At 39.9% G+C, this 20,568-nt stretch overlaps 1 protein-coding gene across 2 annotated transcripts in view; it reads left to right on the top strand.

The window, feature by feature from the left end:
* PDE10A (phosphodiesterase 10A) overlaps positions 1–20,568 on the top strand; it is a 565,357-nt gene that overhangs the window by 515,934 nt on the left and 28,855 nt on the right. For both annotated transcript variants that reach the window (XM_074948747.1, XM_074948749.1), the window contains 7 exons: positions 131–273; positions 3,682–3,774; positions 4,362–4,548; positions 6,700–6,842; positions 8,431–8,514; positions 11,785–11,935; positions 19,001–19,156. In XM_074948747.1, the coding sequence (XP_074804848.1) occupies positions 131–273; positions 3,682–3,774; positions 4,362–4,548; positions 6,700–6,842; positions 8,431–8,514; positions 11,785–11,935; positions 19,001–19,156 (957 nt within the window). The remainder of the gene's footprint in view (positions 1–130; positions 274–3,681; positions 3,775–4,361; positions 4,549–6,699; positions 6,843–8,430; positions 8,515–11,784; positions 11,936–19,000; positions 19,157–20,568) is intronic.

Genomic DNA, 20,568 nt, shown 5'->3' with positions numbered 1-20,568 from the left:
AAATGCTTTCTCTATTAGAAAAGCTGGCAGTACTTTCATATTCGAAGGGTCTACCTTCATGAACAGATTAGTGACTAAAGTTCAGCTGAATCTCATGATGGTTAATCTTAGTTTTGTTCTTTGTCTATAGATATATGCAAAAAACCTGGTGAATGCAGACCGCTGTGCACTCTTCCAGGTTGATCACAAGAACAAGGAGCTGTATTCAGACCTTTTTGATATTGGAGAGGAGAAGGAGGGGAAACCTGTCTTCAAGAAGACCAAAGAAATAAGGTAGGAACAGCAGAAGAATGCAATTTAATTCTAACTAGCGATGGCAGGTATTTTGTTACCCAGTGTCTGTGCCTACTTGCAGGTGCCTACCCTGACAATACTTGTCATACTGTGATATCATTCCCACCAGGACCCGCCTCCAGAAGGTAGTACTTCTGGGAATGACATTGCAGTGCCATCGAAACAACGTCTCTGAAGCTATAACGTCACTCCTGGAAATGCCGTCTTCCGGAGGCGGTCCTTTTGGAAATCATGTTGGAAAAAAACACAGGTGCTCCAAGGTAGGTAAAGGAGCAGGTGTTAAATTAAACCCCCTTATCTACAGTTCTGAAAGTACAAGACTTTTATTGGCTTTCCGAAGATCAATCTAAATGTGACATGTTCTCTCACACACACCCAAAGTAGGGAAATTATTGTGGATAATTCTGGTTGGCGAATCAGGCATTGCCGGTAACTGGTCAGATCTAATCAATCCTTTTAAGGTGGGCAATCCATTTACTCTTAGTTTAGTGTCTCCTTGCCTCACCTGATATGATGAGTCTGGACTTTGTTCTGATTTAAATAATTGTGATTTTAAAGTGCACTGGAATTGGTCAATTTTAAGCTTTGCACAGGCGTGGAAGGTTACACAAGATTCTGTGAGTATTTTTAAAACTTGTGCATCATCTACATGGTACAAATTGCCTCATTAATGTGTACATTTTACACATACACACCTCCTTAGTGGAAAAAACAGCCAGAATAACAAGGTAACTTTTAAATATTTCAGTTTTAGGAGCGAATGATCATTTATATAGTGCCTTTCGTTCAGGAAAATCCCTAATGGATATAGGTTGAGATTTTTCAAAGCAGGGTAGGGGATTTGGGTCCACATGTTAGTGAAAAATGTGTGACTAAATCCCATGCATTACTTCAAAATCTTTCAAACATAAAATACAAACACCGCTCTTCACTCAGCAGTGACATTCTAGAATGGTTTATTCAATTGTTTCTTTGTATCTTTAAAGTTATAGTATCAGATATGGTTCATACAAGAATGTAAGTCAGATTCCCGTACTCTCAATGGGACTCACATAGGCTGATGTTTATTCTTTCTTACTACATTGTGTACGTGAGCATAAGAGAGTCTACACTGGTGCAGTTTACATACTAAGGAGCAAGAAGATGGTGTAAATTAAAGAAGGAGGTGGCCTACTTACACTTTCTTATACTCTCCTGATAATGGATTTTCTTGTTTACAGTCCTCTCGTCTGTCCCCTCAGTGTGAGAATTACACAAATTTTGACTTTGAATGTAAGGGAATCTATGAGGCAGATTCAGGTGTGATGTATAAGGGGAAAGGACTGTAACATATACATTTGCAAGAGGGTAAGAGTCTGTCTGAAGTAGTCTGAATTGGTATAATGCTGTAATTGGTGTACATGTTGTGGGGATAGGCAGAAGAAAGTATAGAATACACCAACTTAAACTTCTTCTAGACATACAGTAGAACGTAAGAGTTATGAACACCTGGGGAATGGAGGTTGTTTGTAACTCTGAAATGTTCATAACTGAACAAAATGTTACGGTGATTCTTTCAAAACTTTACAACTGAACGTTGACTTAATACAGTTTTGAAACTTTGCTATACAGAAGAAAAATGAAACAAGCACAGTTTCCTTACTTGGTCAAATCTTTTTATAAACTTTCACTTTATTTTTTTAGTAGTTTACATTTAACACAGTACTGTACTATATTTGCTTTCAAATGAGGTGTGTGGTTGACTGTTCAGTTCGTAACTCTGCGTTCCTGCTGTACTGCGTAAAATCCTGGCCCTAATGAAGTCAATGGGAGTTTTGCAATTGATTTCAGTGGAGCCAGGATTTACCCACTTAGACTAACATCTGCGTGTGGCCCACCTTTGAGCATCTCTGCTTATTTCACCCATGCCTCCTTTGAATTATAAAAGCCAGAAGTGTTTTATGTTGAAGAATGATCCAAATTATTTTCTTGTAATAATATTGACTGCAGGATTTGTATGATTCAACTATAGTATGCTTCATGTATTTGATTTCATTGTGGAAGGTCTACAAGATTCTGTCAGTACTAGTGCATTTTAGATTGCTGTAAAATGAAATTTATCCATCCATTTTAAGGTCTATGTGACCCAAGTGCACATGAATTGCATACTTGACATTTTCCCTTGACTTATTCCAAACTTTTTTTTTTTGCACCAAAGAAGCATATTACATGAGATGCATTCATAAAATAGCATGAATATAAGAGATTCAGTTGATAAATTGTAAAATAAACTGATGACTTAAACACAAGTCATCAGACTGCGCAAATGTAATTGAATGTAATGAACATGAATTAAAAATAACCTCTAATCTTATTATGGGCAGCAATCCATACTGAACCAAAATGATTATAGTATGGGACCTTTTTTAGCTCTATATCAGGGGTGAGCAAACTACGGCCTGTGGGCCGGATCCGGCCTCCCATCCATTTTAATCCAGCCCTCGAGTTCCCGTTGGGAAACAGGGTCTGAGGCTTGCCCTGCTCCAGCCAGGGAGCAAGGTCTGGGGCCACTCCATGTGGCTCCCAGAAGCAGCGGCATGGCCCCCCTCCGGCTCCTACACTTAGGGGCAGCCAGGGGCTCCGCTCTGCACACTGCCCCCGTCACAGGTGCCGCCCCTCAGCTCCCATTGGCCAGGAACCATGGCCAATGGGAGCTGCAGGGACAGTGCCTGTGGATGGGGCAGTGAGCAGAGCTGCCTGGCTGTGCCTCCATGTAGGAGCCAGAGAAGGGACATGCCGCTGCTTCCGGGAGACGCTTGAGGTAAGCGCTGCCCAGAGCCTGCATCCCTGAGCCTGCATCCCTGAGCCTCCCCTCGTGCCCCTACCCCAGCCCTGATCCCCCTCCCGCCCTCCACACCCCTTGATCCTAGCCCAGAGCAACCTCCTGCACCCCAAACCCATCATCCCCATCCCCACTCCAGAGCCTGCATCCCCAGTCAGAACCCTCACCTCCCCCTCTCCCCCTGCACTCCACCCCAGCCTGGAGCCCCTTCCTGCACCCTGAATGCCTTATTTCTGGCCCCACCCCAGAGCCCTCACCCCCTCCTGCACCTCAACCCCAATTTTGTGAGTATTCATGGCCCACCATACAATTTCTATTCCCAGATGTGGCCCTCAGGCCAAAAAGTTTGCACACCCCTGCTCTATATCCATATAAATATTTTCAGTAGATATCTGTATTATTCATTACAATTCCTTCTTGTCTTTCAAGAATTTTATGCTTACAAACAACAAAATTAAGCTGGTTTGGATTGAATGTACATTTGTATGTTCAGGGTAGTCTACAATGAAAAAATGTTTATTCAAACTGTTCGTATGCTGATCAACATGTTTCTTTAATATGTGCAGATTTTCTATTGAGAAAGGAATAGCGGGTCAGGTAGCAAGAACAGGTGAAGTCCTTAACATTCCTGATGCCTATGCAGATCCACGCTTTAACAGGTAAGACATTCTTTAGTTACAACTAAGACAGGAAAAAAAAAAAAAGCTTGCTTTTTACTTAATGTTCCACTCAAATTTTAAAGACATTATCAATTGATTAGTACGTTTTCATGGAATTAAGGGGTCCTGATGAAGAGACAAACTTGAAATATTTATGTTCATAGCATGCACCCTGATCTTGTGACTGTAGTCTACTAAAATGATTTTGATTCTGTTTTACCAAATAATTGAGGAAGCATTAGTTATTTTGTTCTATATAGAAGTTTGCACAGCTGGATGGACTATTGCTGTACATTAATAACCTTAATTCAGTCTGATTGGTTTAGAAAATAGGTGTGTTTCAGTCACCTGACAACCAGCTAAGTCATAAAAATAGAGTTTTTAAAACATTTTCAGTATTTTTATGAATGAGCTGACTTAATTGGCTGAAGTTTTATTTCTTTAACGTTTAAATGGGTATTATAATAATTGATGCATGCATTTAAGTGTTAGATTAGTGAACCCTGTGTATATTTAAATGACATTTCTAGGGAAGAAGGCATGACCGTTAACTGTTGTCCTTCTCTTTCTCTTCCCCAACTCTCCAGAGAAGTTGACCTCTACACAGGCTACACAACCAGGAACATTCTGTGCATGCCCATTGTGAGTCGAGGGAGTGTAATAGGCGTTGTGCAGATGGTGAACAAAATAAGTGGAAGTGCCTTCTCTAAAACCGATGAGAACAACTTTAAAATGTTTGCAGTCTTTTGTGCTTTAGCCTTACACTGTGCTAATGTAAGTTTTATCCCCCAAAAGCCTAATATGAAGTGTGAAGAAAAGAGTTTTTCAGTTCTGTCAGCTATTGCTTGTAACATATCGAGTTAGGATCAGTTTAGGATTTTATCAATTCTGCTTCATCTTCCAAATCATTAAAATTGATTAATAATTCTGTTTTGTTGAGCTAATGGGACATCAGTAATATGTTGATTCTATAAGGATTCGGTTGATTGCTTCTGAAATAATTGTGCAATTGATATATCTGTTATGTACAGCTGATGTAAAACAATGTACTCCAGTCAAAGTATGTAGAGCACCACTTAACTTTGTTCAGATATGGTGAATGGGCCTGAGTCATTTATTCAGGTTCAGAGTATGTATTTTACACAGTTTACTGCATGGTGGAGGGAGTGTACTCAAATGCGTAGTGTGGAAAGAGTATATCAAATACATTTGAATATTTATTTTAACATCCTGGACTTTTCCCACATAACTACCCATGCGTCTAGATGAGTGTTGATGCTATTAACTGCGAAAGTCAGCCTTCTTTTTCTTTTAAAGAAAGATAACTGTTCATTTAGAAAGTATAAAAACATTTATAATCATTACCATATAGGTATAAAAATGCAATATTGACCATTACAAAGAGGAACTCAACACATTTTATTGAAGAGAGATATTGTACAATGACATAGTCAGGCCAGAGTCTCATAAGATCCCTTTTACAGCACTCTGGCTGTAAAAGGGGAAGTAAATTATATTTACGCCCACTTTAAGGGCTCTTTAGAGTGGTATAAAGTGGCCTTAGTGTAAATCAGGATCAGGTCCAGTCAAGTCCATCTATTGGACATGGATCTACCATGTTAGAGGATGAACCCTCAAGGCATGTTCCTCCTGGGGATTTTCTACAAATGAAGCATAATTCTCTTTACTCATTTACAATCCACACCAGGCCTAATATAGTTGAATTTCAATCTTTTAATATATAATTGAACTTGTTTTTCCCTAGCGCTGAGTGGTAATTTCTCCACTCTCTGTTGTGAAAAACGCTGTCCCTGAAGTGTCAGTGACAATACATTACTTGAAAAACTCAGTGGGAGATTGAAAATGTATAGAAAATATTGTTATCTAAATTAGCTCTTTTGGGCCAAATTATGGCTTGGCTAGCGCAGTGGTGCAAAAGGATGCAATGTGCTCCTTTCTCAGTTCTGCACCTTCTACCCACATCACAGGTAGTAGCAAGGGCATTGAAATAGGCTTTGCAGAGGTGCTTCCTTTTTTGAGTGTCCAGGTTTAGACACCTTAAAGCAGAGGTGGGCAAACTACGGCCCGCGGGCCACATCCAGCCCATGTGACCGTTCTGCCCAGTCCATGAGCTCCCGGCTGGGGAGGCTAGCCCCTGGCCCCTCCACTGTTGTCCCCCCACAGCCTCAGCACGCTGCGCCGCCAGCGCTCTGGCCCACCGCTCCTGCCGGGCAGCACGGGCAGCGTGGCTGGGAGCTCCTGCTGCTCTGAGCAGCATGGTGGGGGTGGGGTTGGATAAGGGGCTGGGGAGCTGGGGGGCAGTCAGGGGATGGAGCAGGGAGTGGCTGGATGGGACGGCGGTTCGGGGGAGCAGTCAGGAGACAGGTAGCAGGGGGGGTTGGATAGGCGTGGGAATCCCAGGGTGGGGACTGACAGGGGCGGGGTGTGGATAGGGGTCAGGGCAGTCAGGGGACAAGGAGCAGGGGGGGTTGGATAGCCTGTGGGGTCCGGGAGGGGGCGGTCAGGGGACAAGGAGCGTTGGATGGGTTGGGGATTCTGACGGGGGCAGACAGGGGGCAGGAAGTGGGAGGGGGCGGATAGGGGGTGGAGGCCAGGCTGTTTGGGGAGGCACAGCCTTCCCTACCCGGCACTCCATAAAGTTTTGCAACGCCAATGTGGCCCTTGGGCCAAAAAGTTTGCCCACCCCTGCCTTAAAGGGAAAGGACCTGATTTTCAGAAGTGCTAAGTTTTCACCTTCGTAACATCTGGCTCTTATAAAATGTGTCAGGTCAGGCATCCAAAATAACTAGTCAGTTTTGAAAATGTAAGCCTTTATTCTTAAGAATAAATGTTTGATCTTGAGGGAAACAGGCATTATCTTTGTAACCGAAGTCCAGTGTTAATGAATAACGATTGTTCTTTCAGATGTACCACAGAATTCGCCATTCAGAGTGTATTTATCGTGTAACGATGGAGAAGCTGTCCTATCACAGTATTTGTACAGCAGAAGAATGGCAAAATCTCATGAACTGCACACTCCCTACCCACATCTGCAAAGAAATTGAACTGTGAGTCTTTTGTCATTTCAACAGCAGCTATAACCTGTATTTTGCTCATGAAGTTAAATTTTCCATGTACAGCAGAGGGTTTGTGGAAATTGTTATCAAAGAAACATCCTAAAGCTATTGGGATTGATTTTGAATTACCTTGCACCTCATTATATCTGTACAAAGTGTAACACAGATGTAAAATGTTACCTAATCAGAGTAGAAGCATTTTGCATCCATTTTGCACACATGTAAATAATTATACATTTTGCACAGCAACAGTAAATCAAGCCGAAGGAATGTAGAGAAAAAAGTTCTATTAATTAGGCTTTGTTTGCATGGGATCTCTGCTATCCTAATCCTACCAGTTCTCCTGTAGTGAATGAGGCTTCCACGAGAAACCAAGAAAGGGAGACCCGACTTTCTGATCATATAAAAAGTAAACCACAAAAAAATGAAAATACAAACTCTCAGTGATGCAAAGCATTGAGCACTCTGGCTCCAATCCAGCAAGGCATGCATGCATGTGCTTAAGTTTAACTGGGACTACTCATGATTAAAGTTAAATATGTGCTTAAGTGCTTTGATTGTTGGAGTGCTCAGCAGTTTTCAGGATTAAGCGTTAATGTAGGATAGTTCTTTGCAGTATAATTTTTAATGTTTTGTTGAATGATATTATATAACGCACCTCCTCAACAAAATGATTTTTACTTTTAAATATGGCAGGCTTTCTTTTTGGAAACACAAACTCCCATTGTTTTAGAATCTGAACACAGGTAATCGTTTTCCAAACAATTCAGCTACTTTCAGATCTGACACCCGCTGTGCTGTTCAGTGTATCACAGACACTCTAACATTTGGTTAGATTCAATGGGACGTAAATAGAACATTTCAGCACATCAGGTGCAATGAAAGGAGGTAATTAATATTGGAAGGACAAGCAGCTCTGCTATGCTAGCCCCCAACATGAGGCTGTGAATGTTGATATGGGTGGGCAGGGGGGAACATCAACTAATGAAGCATAAAAATACAGTATTAAATCCTTAAATTTTGACATTTTTATTTAGTTTCTATTAAATAGTAAAAGCTAATGTTTTTCACTACAAAAATGAAACCTGGTGGAAGTTGCATCCAGTTCTTGAAATAAGTAATTGATTTCAACCAGCCCTGAAAACACCAGTGAATTTCTCATTAAATATGAGCCAGCCTTACAGCTTTTTGTGGCGAAGGATTAATTTGAGTTTGAATACTTTTGAATGACATTATAACTCCCCTCATTATCCTAATTCAACAAAGAAGATTCTGATGAGCTCTCTGACTCATTCTTTAAACGATATAGTTCCCTTGAAAAGGGAAAGGGGAGGATGTTTCTATTAAGCAATAAGGCCAGGTCCTGAGCTGATGTAAATCTTCATAGCTCCATTGAAGTCAGTTGAACTACACCAACTTGCACCAGCTGAGGATCTGGTCGACAAAGTCAATATAGTGTGTATGGTCAGAAACAAGACTCTGCTGTCAGGTGAGCATGTCATCTAGCAGTTTTTAGTCTAAGTATAATAAGAATTAAAGGATATTTCCTGCTGCTGAACTTAAATATTCTTTATGTCAGATACCACTTTGATATCGGTCCCTACGAGGATGTCTGGCCAGCCATTTTTGTCTACATGGTCCACCAGTCCTGTGGTGCAACCTGGTATGAATTACAAGTATTTTTCATCCCTATTATTTTGGTTCTGTGATTATTATTATTATTTTATTTTTCTTTTACTGAACGTTGTAATCAAACTCCTCATGCTTGGATATTTTTTTTTTTAGCAACATAGTATACCTTGTCTACACAGGAATCTATTAAGCAAATTGGATTTCCAGACCCAGTTTTTGTTCCTCAGCTGGTAGGGCTGGGGATGTTGTGGGGTCAGTGAGCTCAGTTCCAAGTGAGGGAACTCTTTCCATTGGACAATGGCCCTTTGAGTAAACAGCATCATTGCTCGGTTCTGAGTGCAGATGCATCAGCTGCTCCTCAATGAGAAGGATGATGGCAACATAACAGGACCTCTCAATAGTAAAGGAGACCTAAGGTTCATCTACACAGGATTTCAAAATATAGCTGCTGAATTAGTTTAAAATATTATTTAAATAGTGTCTAAAAAGATGTTATCGATTAGAACCTTATCTAGCATTCAACAACAGTGGACAGGAATAGAAGACATGAATGGCTCTTCTGGCCCCATTCCTGATGCATTCTGCTCCCTTCTGCCTCCATGCTGCAAAGTGGATGAGCAGTAGCCCCTCTTAAATACAGCACCCTGCTTCACAGAAAAATCACCTTGTTTCCAATGTCAGAAGTCTTTGGTTCCAGAGATGAGAGCTCAATTTACTCCTAAATTGCTTCTATTCTAAACTTTGTTTTCCAGGAGGTTTCAATGTGCTGTGGAAAAAATTGCACCAAGTTGAAACTTTGCTTAGTGAGTCTCAGCCCACAGATATTTTTAAAAAATAAATAAATGTGAGAAAAAATATTTTCAAAGGAATACTGTCAAGATTGGAAGGCCTGGAATCCTTCAAGCCATCCAAACATATTTATTATTTTGAAGTTTCTTATATTTTTAAAAATATATATATATAGAGAGAGAAAAAAGCTTCTTATCTCTCCAAAACAAAGTCTGCAGCTGTCTTAACATTGCATTTAGATGCTGAGCTTATTGAGGACTAGAATTACACCATTAGGCGCAGTCCTGTGTAAAGGGTAGAGTGTAGCTGTTAAGCTGTCCACAGAGAGGGAGTGTAGAGAAAGAGCTGCAACTCCCAGTGACAATTCCTTGCTTGCTCCCAATAAGAAGTGATGTAGTGCTGCCCTCTAACGAGAGCACAGCAGTAGAGGGAATAGTTATATTCTAGGCTGAGGTATTCTCTCTGTGGTGATTTTGCTTTTGGTGGTGATTGTCCTGTCCGTTAGTAGTTTCTGAAAGTAAATAGGCATGGACAGGTATTTGAACAGAATGGAAGTGATCATTATAATATATATATTCTGAGGAATATCCTATTTCAAAGAATATTTTTAACAAATGTTTGAAAATGTTTGGCTGAAACCTCTGGAATTTAAAAAAGAGAAGAAAAAATACTAAAGATTTTGTGAAAGACAATATGCCTCCAGTTTTTTTTCTGATGGAAGGCTAAAGTTCTGTAAATGTTATAATAGTAAACAATAAGCATGAAGTACTATATTTTTCTGTCTAAATAGCTTCCTATAGTAAATGTGTTTACATTTTTACATGATAGGTCAGAACCATTTAGCTGTTTTTTCAGCCCATGTACACTGTAAAACCAGGACATTAATACTGCCACTATATAAAAGAGTAACAAACCCAAAGAGAACTCACCCAGATGAGGTCAGACAGTCAATCCACACTAACCAAAAGGAAGGGGTTTATGATTAATGTGTCCACTTCATCCTTAACTTTGCATGTTCAACCATAATATTGAAGGACTCACCATGTGGTTGGTAATCATGCATATAACATACATTGCAATACCCAGGCATTTAAACTTGAGTGAAGGATGATGTATGAAATGTATATTATTATTATTATTACTATTATTATTAATAATTATATATAATCAAAGTTTTAGTTCTTCTTTGAGTGCTGGACCCTTTGTGTATTCCACACGCACATGCATACCTCCGAGTGGAATACAGATAGGGACCACACATCTCGAAGAACCTTTAGTTACAGTAACTGCCATTTCTTCTTTGAGTGCTGGTTTCCATGTGTATTCCTTTCGTGGGTTCACATGCCCATGTGGAATACAGATAGGGACCACCTATCTTGAAGGAAGGAAGTAACCTCCATTTTTAGACACTCAAACAGTATCAGTATAGTAACTAGTTAATGTAATGTACAAGAAATTCTGCTATAGAACAACACCTCAGTTTCAAAGAAACTGCTAAAATAGGTTGGAAGAGTGGTCAGTTTGAAAGAGCACAGAACTGGAAATCAGGAGACTTGGGTTTAATTCAAAAACTTGGGTTCAACAGATTTCCTCTGTGACCTTTGACAGGTCATGCAGGGGCTTTTGAAAATTTTACCTTTAAACTATTCTACGCCTAAATTTCCATTGTGTAACAATAGGGATACTGCTTCCTGCTACCTTGCAGGAGTGTTATGTGGAGAAAATCCATTAATGATTGTGAGACACTCATACACTTTTGTGACAAGGGCCACATAAATATGCTGACAGTCAGAAACAGCGATGCTGGTAGATATTCTTAATGCTGCGTGCTTATGCTTAATCACATAATGCTGATTTAACAGTCCTTTTTACTACTGCTCCCCACCTCCAATTTCTTTTGACCACCAGTCTATTTTAAGCATGCATGGTAGGTAAGCAGGCTTAGAGATAAGTTTCCTTAAATAAAATAGCCCCTCAAACTATATAGATTGAGACATGGATTATGGTCAGAGGACGTCAATTATGTTTGAGTGACAATAACCCAGTAAAAAAGCCAATGAGACTATTTCTGGAGCCACTACATGCTCCAACAATTACTATGAAGTTCTAGAGTAAAATGTATCAAAGAAGAAGAAAAAAAGGAAAAATTGTTATGTTTTCTCGACAAACATAGTCCACTTTAAACTCATTATTTCTCTTGAGATTATTAGCAGTGGATACCTGTTTAAGAAAGCAACAGTCAGGGATTCTGAGGGTTTTGTTCAAATGAACCCTGAGAGTTACTTGGGAAGATGGTCTGCATCAGAAGATGGCAGACCAAAATCAGACCACCATCCTGGATTTGTACTCAATGACTATTGGAATCTAAAAGTTTCATAATTCTAACAGATCTTAGAAAGGGAACCAAATCATATATTTTTTGTTATAAAGAGTGGGTTATTTTGGGATGAAATAGAATTATTCTCATTTTTTCCATTTTATTTCTTCTCTCTCACCAATTTTTTCTTTGAAGCTTTGAACTTGAAAAGCTATGTCGTTTTACTATGTCTGTAAAGAAGAACTATCGCCGTGTGCCCTATCACAACTGGAAGCATGCAATTACAGTTGCACATTGTATGTATGCCATACTTCAGAACAACCAAGGGCTTTTCACAGACCTGGAGGTAAGCATGGGGACTATAGTACTCTCATAAAACCTCATAACTCAGACAGCAATGTCATTCTGAGCAAGGAAGGAAGGTGTCAAATGTCCTGGAAATATGTACAGTATCTTTCCTCTGTTATTGTTTTGCTTTGAGTTTTTCTGTAAACTTATTCTTTATGGGCTTTTCCATAAAATTTGGCCTTTATATACTCACAGCGGTGTCCTCAAGATGGCACTTTCCCATACAGTGATTACCATTAAAAAGTCAGCATTTATCCATATTTGCCACACAGTGTTATCAGCAACGCTGCAGCTGTTCTAAATACAGGAAATAATGTGATATCTGGTATCACTGTTTGGTAATTGTGTGTAAATGTTGACTTTCTAATGGCAAACTCTGTAAAAGAAAAAAGCCCCTATATATTCTTTTAAAGCAAGGTGTTCTTTCTCTAAGTTAAAGCTTGCTTTCTGTATAATTCAGATGCAGATCAGGATGGATAAAATTACCATAATAATGCTTACAGTCATGAAGAATGATCTTTAAGCCAACTAAAATTAGAATTCTTACACAGCATGATGATGGTTGTTCAGAATTTTAATACCGTGCAAGAAATAATTTCTAGATCTGAAAGAACAAAATGTTTTTACTTCAGCAGTTGATTTAGATGGAATCCATGCCATATAAGATTTCAAAATGTAGTTCTTAGGTTGGGAATTCTTCCATCCTCAAGACAACAGTTCTAGGGTTCAGATTTACAAGTGTGTATTGGTTGATGTGGGGATTTCTTGGGGGAGGGGGACGGTTGGGTTTATTTATATATTTTCAACCTCTCAGAACTTTGACAAAAATAATTTGGTCTTACTCAGAGAGAGATTCTTTGCCCAAAATACAGCATTTCATTTGGGTGGTATTTCGGTTAACGACTTAAAAAAGAAAAACGGCATCCAAATTATGGGCCTGTTGTTCTCTATGCATGCAAAATTCCCATTTGAAGTCAGTGCAAAGCATAATACTTTTTTTGCACAAATTTCACTATAAAATGCAGTGGTTTTTCACAGAGAATTGTGTCTTCCCCTGCTTCAGAGGATCATAAGCCTGGAAGGGACCCCCTGGGTAATTGGGTGCAGTCCCTTGCTATCGTAGGCAACTTGTTCCCACTTCTGCTATTGGGAGGCTGTTCCAGAATCTCACTCCTGATGGTTAGACACAGTCTTCTAATTTCCAGCTTAAATTCATTCATGGCCAATGTATAACCATTTGTTCTTGGGCCAACATTGTCCTTTAGTTTAAATAGCTCTTCTCCTTCCCTAGTGCCTACCCCCAGATGTATTTACAGAGAGTAAACCGCTCTCAACCTTCATTTTGCTAAACTAAACAAGCCAAACTCTTTCAGTCTGCTCTCGTAAGATGGATCCACAGTTCCCCTAATCCTCCTATTGGTCCTTCTCTGCACCTGTTCCAGTTTAAGTTAATCTTTCTTCAACATGGGCAATCAGAATTGTACACAGTATTCCAGATGAGGTCTTACAGTGTCTTGTAAAATGGCATTAATACTTCCCTATCTCTACTGGATACTTCTTGTGGGAGAAAGTACAGAGGGTGGATTCCAGTTTCCTTCCCTGCATGATTCAACTCTTCCACCTTTTTATTACATTTCATTATTGGAGAGAAGCGGACACTGCTGTCAGATATCAGCAGGTGCAAACCTATGTATTTTGATCACATCAGGCGTAGAGATGGAAATAAACTTGAGAACATTATTATGGAAGGAATGGTGGCAGGTCATTGCAGTAGGGGACAACCAGCAAGGAGGTGGGTAGATGGTGTGCAGCAGATCCCTAGGAGGTCAGTGGCTGAGTGCTTGAAGCTAGCAATGGATCAAGAAGGCTTCCAAAAATTCTGCTACAATGTCACTAATATTTAGACATGAAGAAATATATTTTAATTCTCTCTACTAGAAATACCTTGCCTCTTACATTCTAGGATTGCCTTTACCTTTTTCATTGCCTGATCACATTGATGGCTCATAGTCATCAAGGAGTTGACTAATGCACGCAGGTCTTTCTCCTCATCTGTTGTTTTCAACTGATGATTCCCCAGTTTAGAACATAAATTCTTGCTGTTAGCTCCTAATTGCATGACTTTGAACTTTGTACTATTAATTTTTATCCGATTTCTCTTACTGCAGTCTTCAAGGTCATCCAATTCTTCTGGTATCACATTCTGATCCTCCTCTGGATTTATAATGCCTCCCAACTTTGTGTCATCAGCAAATTTTATTAGTACTTCCTCCTTTTTGTGCCAAGGTCATTAATGAAAACATTAAATAAGTTATGTCCCAACACCAATCCTTGAGAAACTCCACCAGTAACCTCTGTCCAGCTCATAGTTCCCCTTTAGGTGAATCTGTTATCTCCCCATTAGCCAGTTCCTTACCCACCTTACAGTTCTTGTACTAATCCCCATTTTCTTCAGTTTAACTAATAATTTCCCATGGGATACCATGTCAAATGCTTTATTGAGTTCCAAGATATCAGTTAAAGAAAGATATCAGATTAGTTTGACACAACCTACCTTTGGTAAACCCACATTGCATTGTATCCCATTTTTCATTTACCTCCACATCTTTAATGATTTTTCCCCTCAAAATTTGTTCTCAAGCCTTGCATACTAGTGCTGTCAGACTAACATGTTTGCAGTTGTCCAGATCACCTTTTTTCCCTTTCTTAAATATAGGTACTACTTTTACTGTTCTCCAGTCATATGGTACCACCCCCAATTTGACAGATTTATTAAAAATCCTTGCTACCAGACTTAAAATGTTATGTGCCAATTCTTTCAGTATTCTGGGATGGAGTTTAGCCAGTCACCACAACATGAACATATGAAGCTGTTTGAGTTTAAATAAGACCATTTGCATTTCTGTTTACTCACACCCATTTGCCAACCTGCCTTTGCCCCCATATTCCACATTAGTATCCTTACTGAAAATGGAGGCAAAGTATTCCTTTAGCTTTTGGGTCATAACTAAATAATCCTTAGTCTCTACCCTTCCTCGCTGCAAAGTGGCTCCAGTTATTTTCTTGTTCTCTTTTTATTTATATAGCAAAAGCGTCTTTTAATATTTGTTTTAATTTCATGGTAGCATAGGAAACAAAGGGTTCAGAATAGCCTCAGTAGTCAGAGTATATTCTATTCAGTGCACAGATTCTCTCATCCTCTGTGTTTGGAAAGAACCTAACACATGTAATAATAAAAATTGTTATCCTTCAAGACCCTTCTCAACTCTGCCCCTCCCCGTCTACATCTGCCCTTGTCTCCTTTCCTGTTGCAGTTTTTGATAGAAGGTAGTTACTCAGAAGACAAAGGTACCAGCCATTTGGCTTTGGGGGATAGGTCCTGACCTTGGGGTTTGGTCAGCCATCTTGATGGAAAGGTTTGGTAAGGATTTTACCTTGAACCAAGTCTAACTTGTTAAGTTTTAATTACTAGAAATCGTTTTGATCTTTATTTCTCTTGTTACCATTTCTGGCTTTAATCCCTATACTTGTACACACTTAAAATCTATCTCTTTGGAATGAAGTAAGCTTGCTTTATTTTCCATGTGAACCAATCCAATGCTGTGTTTGAACTGAACTGTTTGGTAGCTCCAGTTAAAGTAACTGCTGTTGGATAGTAACCCTATAAAGGAGCAATGAACCTTAACATTCCTCTGATTAAAGGAGTACTTGTGGCACTTTAGAGACACAAATTTATTTGAGCATAAGCTTTCGTGAGCTACAGCTCGCTTCATTGGCTGCATGCAGTGGAAAATACAGTGGGGAGATTTTATATACACAGAGAACATGAATCAATGGGTGTTACCATACACACTGTAACAAGAGTGATCAGGTAAGGTGAGCTATTATCAGCAGGAGAGCGGGGGGGGGGGGTGGAACCTTTTGTAGTGATAATCAAGGTGGGCCATTTCCAGCAGTTGACAAGAATGTGTGAGGAACAGTGGGGGTGGGGGGCTGGGGAGAGGAAATAAATATGGGGAAATAGTTTTACTTTGTGTAATGACACATCCACTCCCAGTCTTTATTCAAGCCTAAGTTAATTGTATCCTGTTTGCAAATTAATTCCAATTCAGCAGTCTCTCGTTGGAGTCTGTTTTTTAAGTCTTTTTTGTTGAAGAATTGCCACTTTTAGGTCTGTAATCGAGTGACCAAAGAGATTGAAGTGTTCTCCGACTGGTTTTTGAATGTTATAATTCTTGATGTCTGATTTTGTGTCCATTTATTCTTTTACGTAGAGACTGGCCAGTTTGACCAGTGTACATGGCAAAGGGGCATTGCTTGCACATGATGGCATATGTCACCTTGGTAGATGTGCAGGTGAATGAGCCTCTGATAGTGTGATTGATGTGATTAGGCCCTATGATGGTGTCCCCTGAATAGGTATGTGGACACAGTTGGCAATGGGCTTTGTTGCAAGGATAGGTTCCTGGGTTAGTGTTTTTGTTGTGTGGTGTGTAGTTGCTGGTGAGTATTTGCTTCAGGTTGGGGGGCTGTCTGTAAGCAAGGAGTGGCCTGTCTCCCAAGATCTGTGAGAGTGATGGGTCGTCCTTCAGGATAGGTTGTAGATCCTTGATAATGCATTGGAGAGGTTTTAGTTGGAGGCTGAAGGTAATGGCTTGTGGCGTTCTGTTATTTTCTTTGTTGGGCCTGTCCTGTAGTAGGTAACTTCTGGGTACTCTTCTGGCTCTGTCAATCTGTTTCTTCACTTCAGCAGGTGGGTATTGTAGTTGTAAGAACACTTATAGAGATCTTGTAGGTGTTTGTCTCTGTCTGAGGGGTTGGAGCAAATGCGGTTGTATCGTAGAGCTTGGCTGTAGACAATGGATCATGTGGTGTGGTCTGGATGAAAGCTGTAGGCATGTAGGTAGGAATAGCGGTCAGTAGGTTTCCGGTATAGGATAGTGTTTATGTGACCAACGCTTATTAGCACCGTAGTGTCCAGGAAGTGGATCTCTTGTGTGGACTGGTCCAGGCTGAGGTTAATGGTGGGATGGAAATTGTTGAAATCATGGTTGAATTCCTCAAGGGCTTCTTTTCCATGGGTCCAGATGATGAAGATTTTATCAATGTAGCGCAAGTAGAGTAGTATGTATGGTAACACCCATTGTTTCATGTTCTCTGTGTATATAAAATCTCCCCACTGTATTTTCCACTGCATGCATCCGATGAAGTGAGCTGTAGCTCACGAAAGCTTATGCTCAGATAAATTTGTTGGTCTCTAAGGTGCCACAAGTACTCCTTTTCTTTTTGCGGATACAGACGAACACGGCTGCTACTCTGATTCCTCTGATTGTTCCAGGACAGTTCAGATCACATGTTTTGGAAAAATTTAGGGCTGGGGTTGGAGCATGGCATCACCTTACCAGTTGTTAACTAAGGCTGGTGGAGAGCCATGGAAGTCTGTAGTATTGCAGGCAAGCTCCAGGATCCAAAGCTTTGGATGAGGGCTGCCCAATGCGTAGACATAGCGCTCATGGTTGTTGCTAATTGTGGGTGTCCTAGGCAGAGAGCTACAGCAGCAAGGCATTCTGAGGTACTCAGGGTCACAGGGTAGAAGGTGACACAACTCTTCACCAGTCTGGATTGCACCTCAGAAGGTGACACTAGTATTCTAGTTCAAATAAGAATTTTTAAATAAAATTCAATCAAATGCAATTTGTCTATATGGTAGAGAGAGAGCCTGCAATATAAAAATGTAATTCTATGTACTATCATTGCCCAACTTGTATGAGAAAAATAATCTGAAACTAATTAGCTTCCTTGTGTTGCCTTCCTGTAATTTAAGAACAGACAGACCAATTTTTTTTAAAATGTGATGATAAAAAAACAAAACAAGGTTAGCTTGTTATTAAATTGTTAGTTTGCTGTTAAATCCCATTAAATAAACAATGATCCCTTCCAAGCCATAGAATCTTTGGGCTGGATTCTCTCTGGTCTGCTAAATCCACTTTGCTCCTCTCTACTCCCAGTTCTCTACTGGAATAAGGTGGACCTTACACTACTGGTGTAAATTAGAGCCGCTCCTAGAAATAACCTGCTCCTCATGCCTCCCCCTTTTCTGTGTCTGAGCAGAGCTCAGGCTGGGTGTAGAATGTAGCAGTTTGTCTTCAGAGGAAGTATAAATTTGTTGCTTTTCTCCACCCTGTCTTTGGACCATCACACACAGACATACATACATACATATACATACACACACATAAACACCTAACAAAAATGGGCCCAGTTACCCCTCCTCTGGAATATGTAAGTGTATTCTGTAATTCTGCAAAGTCCCCCTCCTGGAGTTTCTTCCATATTTTTCCATTTGGAACAGGGTTTGCCTAATACTGAAGAAACAGTAGGTTGACTCTCAGTAACTATCTGCACTGGCTCTTGGGCCTCCTGCTTCTCTCCTGGACTTCCCCAGCTTGTGGGAACTTTTCCCACACAGTTCTTCTTCTCCAGCACAGAAGGGTTTCCACTATCCGATTAATACAGCCACAGCCAGTATTTAATTGTTTAGTAAATTGATAGATGGGTACTGGGTGGAATGATGTATGTTCCCTGACTCCTTCATCCTCCTCCCCCCACACAGACTCCTGGACCCCTGGAAACTCCTCAGTGGATCTGGGGGCAGGTAGTTGATATACACACACAAGTGAGAAGGTCAAGCTCAGTTCATGGATCTAATGAGAACAATTTGGCCAGATATGTTTACACCCTGTGTAACTTCTGTGATAAAACAGATCTTCTCAGAAACATGCTATAGTCTGTGCATCTGGTGGACAACTACAAAGAGTTTAGAATACCAAGAAAACATACTTTAAACAGGAAACCTGAAACAGTCGTACTAATAAAATGGAAAATTGAGAGCATCAAAAATTCATTGCATAGAGTGAAAAACTGCCATTTGGTTTCTTTTTAATTTATATATTGTAGTGTGACTGTACAATATTTAAAGAGATTAAAGTGAAACCTAGAGACAGGGAAATGCATCTCTTCACTTCTTATATTTTCCTTTTGTTTGCCTCACACATTTCTTTAGCGAAAAGGTCTCCTAGTTGCATGCTTGTGTCATGACCTGGATCACAGGGGTTACAGCAACAGCTACCTTCAGAAATTTGATCACCCTCTGGCAGCTCTTTATTCCACCTCGACTATGGAGCAACACCACTTCTCTCAGACAGTGGCCATTCTGCAGGTAGGATTACTGAATGCTCATCTTAGAATCATAGTAGTGAATGTAGTAGACTCAGCATTTCTTAATAGCTATTTTTAAGCATGTTTAATTTCATTACTAGATTTGTAGTGCTAGTCTAGAAAATAAAAATATTTGCAAGGGATGTTGCCACAGTTTATTACCGCAAGCCTGTATTCCACTATTACCAAACCCTAAGCGTTAAAAATCAGGAGTCAACCCCTCCATCCCCAAAATCTTGAGATTTCCATAAAACCACATAGATTTTTAAAAATATAAACAATTGAGTTCTTTTTATTTGCTATCTGGTTTCTGAGGCTTTAGGACGCACCTGGGTCATGTTTTGATGTTTTTTTCTCTAGCAGTGAAGACCTAGAAACGTACTTGTTTTTTAAATGAAAAATTCCCTGAGATTCCCATATTGTCAGATGATTCTAGCAGCTGATGCTTCAAGAAAGAGTAGGTCTACACTGCAGCCTGAGATGTGGTTGCAACTCAGGTAGACTTACGCTGGCTTTACCCACACTAGCATGGCTAAAATGGCAGGTGGATGCCACAGCACGGGCTTCAGCATGGGCTAGCAATGCAAGTAGGTACCCAGGGTCCCTGGGGTGCTTGTCCAGCCTGCACTAAAGTCTGCATCACTGCACCTGCATTGCTGTTTTTAGCCATTCTGGCATAGGTAAACACATGTTGGATTACAGTGTAGACATACCTAAAATGACCAAATTTGAGACTTACAATAAAGCCACAAGAATTGGCAACAGTGCTTATTAGTCTTTTATTTCATTCTATTGCAGAGTTATAGCAATCTGCTGTGATAAATTCCTGGGAGAATTAAATGCATGGCTTTAAATGCATATGCATCTTTTACCTAGGAGCAAACATAATATTTGGCATGCATGGAAAAATGTACATAATAGTTTGATTGTTTTCATATGCTTTCTTGTTCTTCTTGATTTAAAAATAACTGTTTTAAATATTAAATTTTGCATGCCGGTGGGTCCATAATATGAAGTAGTGCCTTTGTGTGTTGAGTTAATACAAAGTTACCACAGAGCGTGCTAACCAATTTCATGAAAGTTAAACTTAGTGATAACACACAGATATTTTGTTATTCATTAAAAATAAACTGATGTTGAATTGGAAAGAGAGAGAGACCTCATAGCTACAAAAATAGCTCCTAGTCCATTATGATTTCTGTGCTCACTGTTTTTCATTTTGGTGTACACATTCCCTATACACACCCTTTACATGGTACTGTGTCTTTCATCCCTTGCTAACTTTTTTCTCTTCCTGGTCTTTCAAGGGGGACATATTTATTTTCTTAAATATCTTATCAGCTATTCATAAAAACACATGTTCTGTATCACATTCATAAGCACATCATGTGATTCATATTTTTAGGAATCATA

Source organism: Natator depressus, chromosome 3, assembly GCF_965152275.1.
Source record: "Natator depressus isolate rNatDep1 chromosome 3, rNatDep2.hap1, whole genome shotgun sequence".
Lineage (NCBI taxonomy): Eukaryota > Metazoa > Chordata > Testudines > Cheloniidae > Natator > Natator depressus.
Note: the sequence above shows the minus strand (reverse complement) of the source record. Positions and strands in the feature narration are given on the sequence as shown.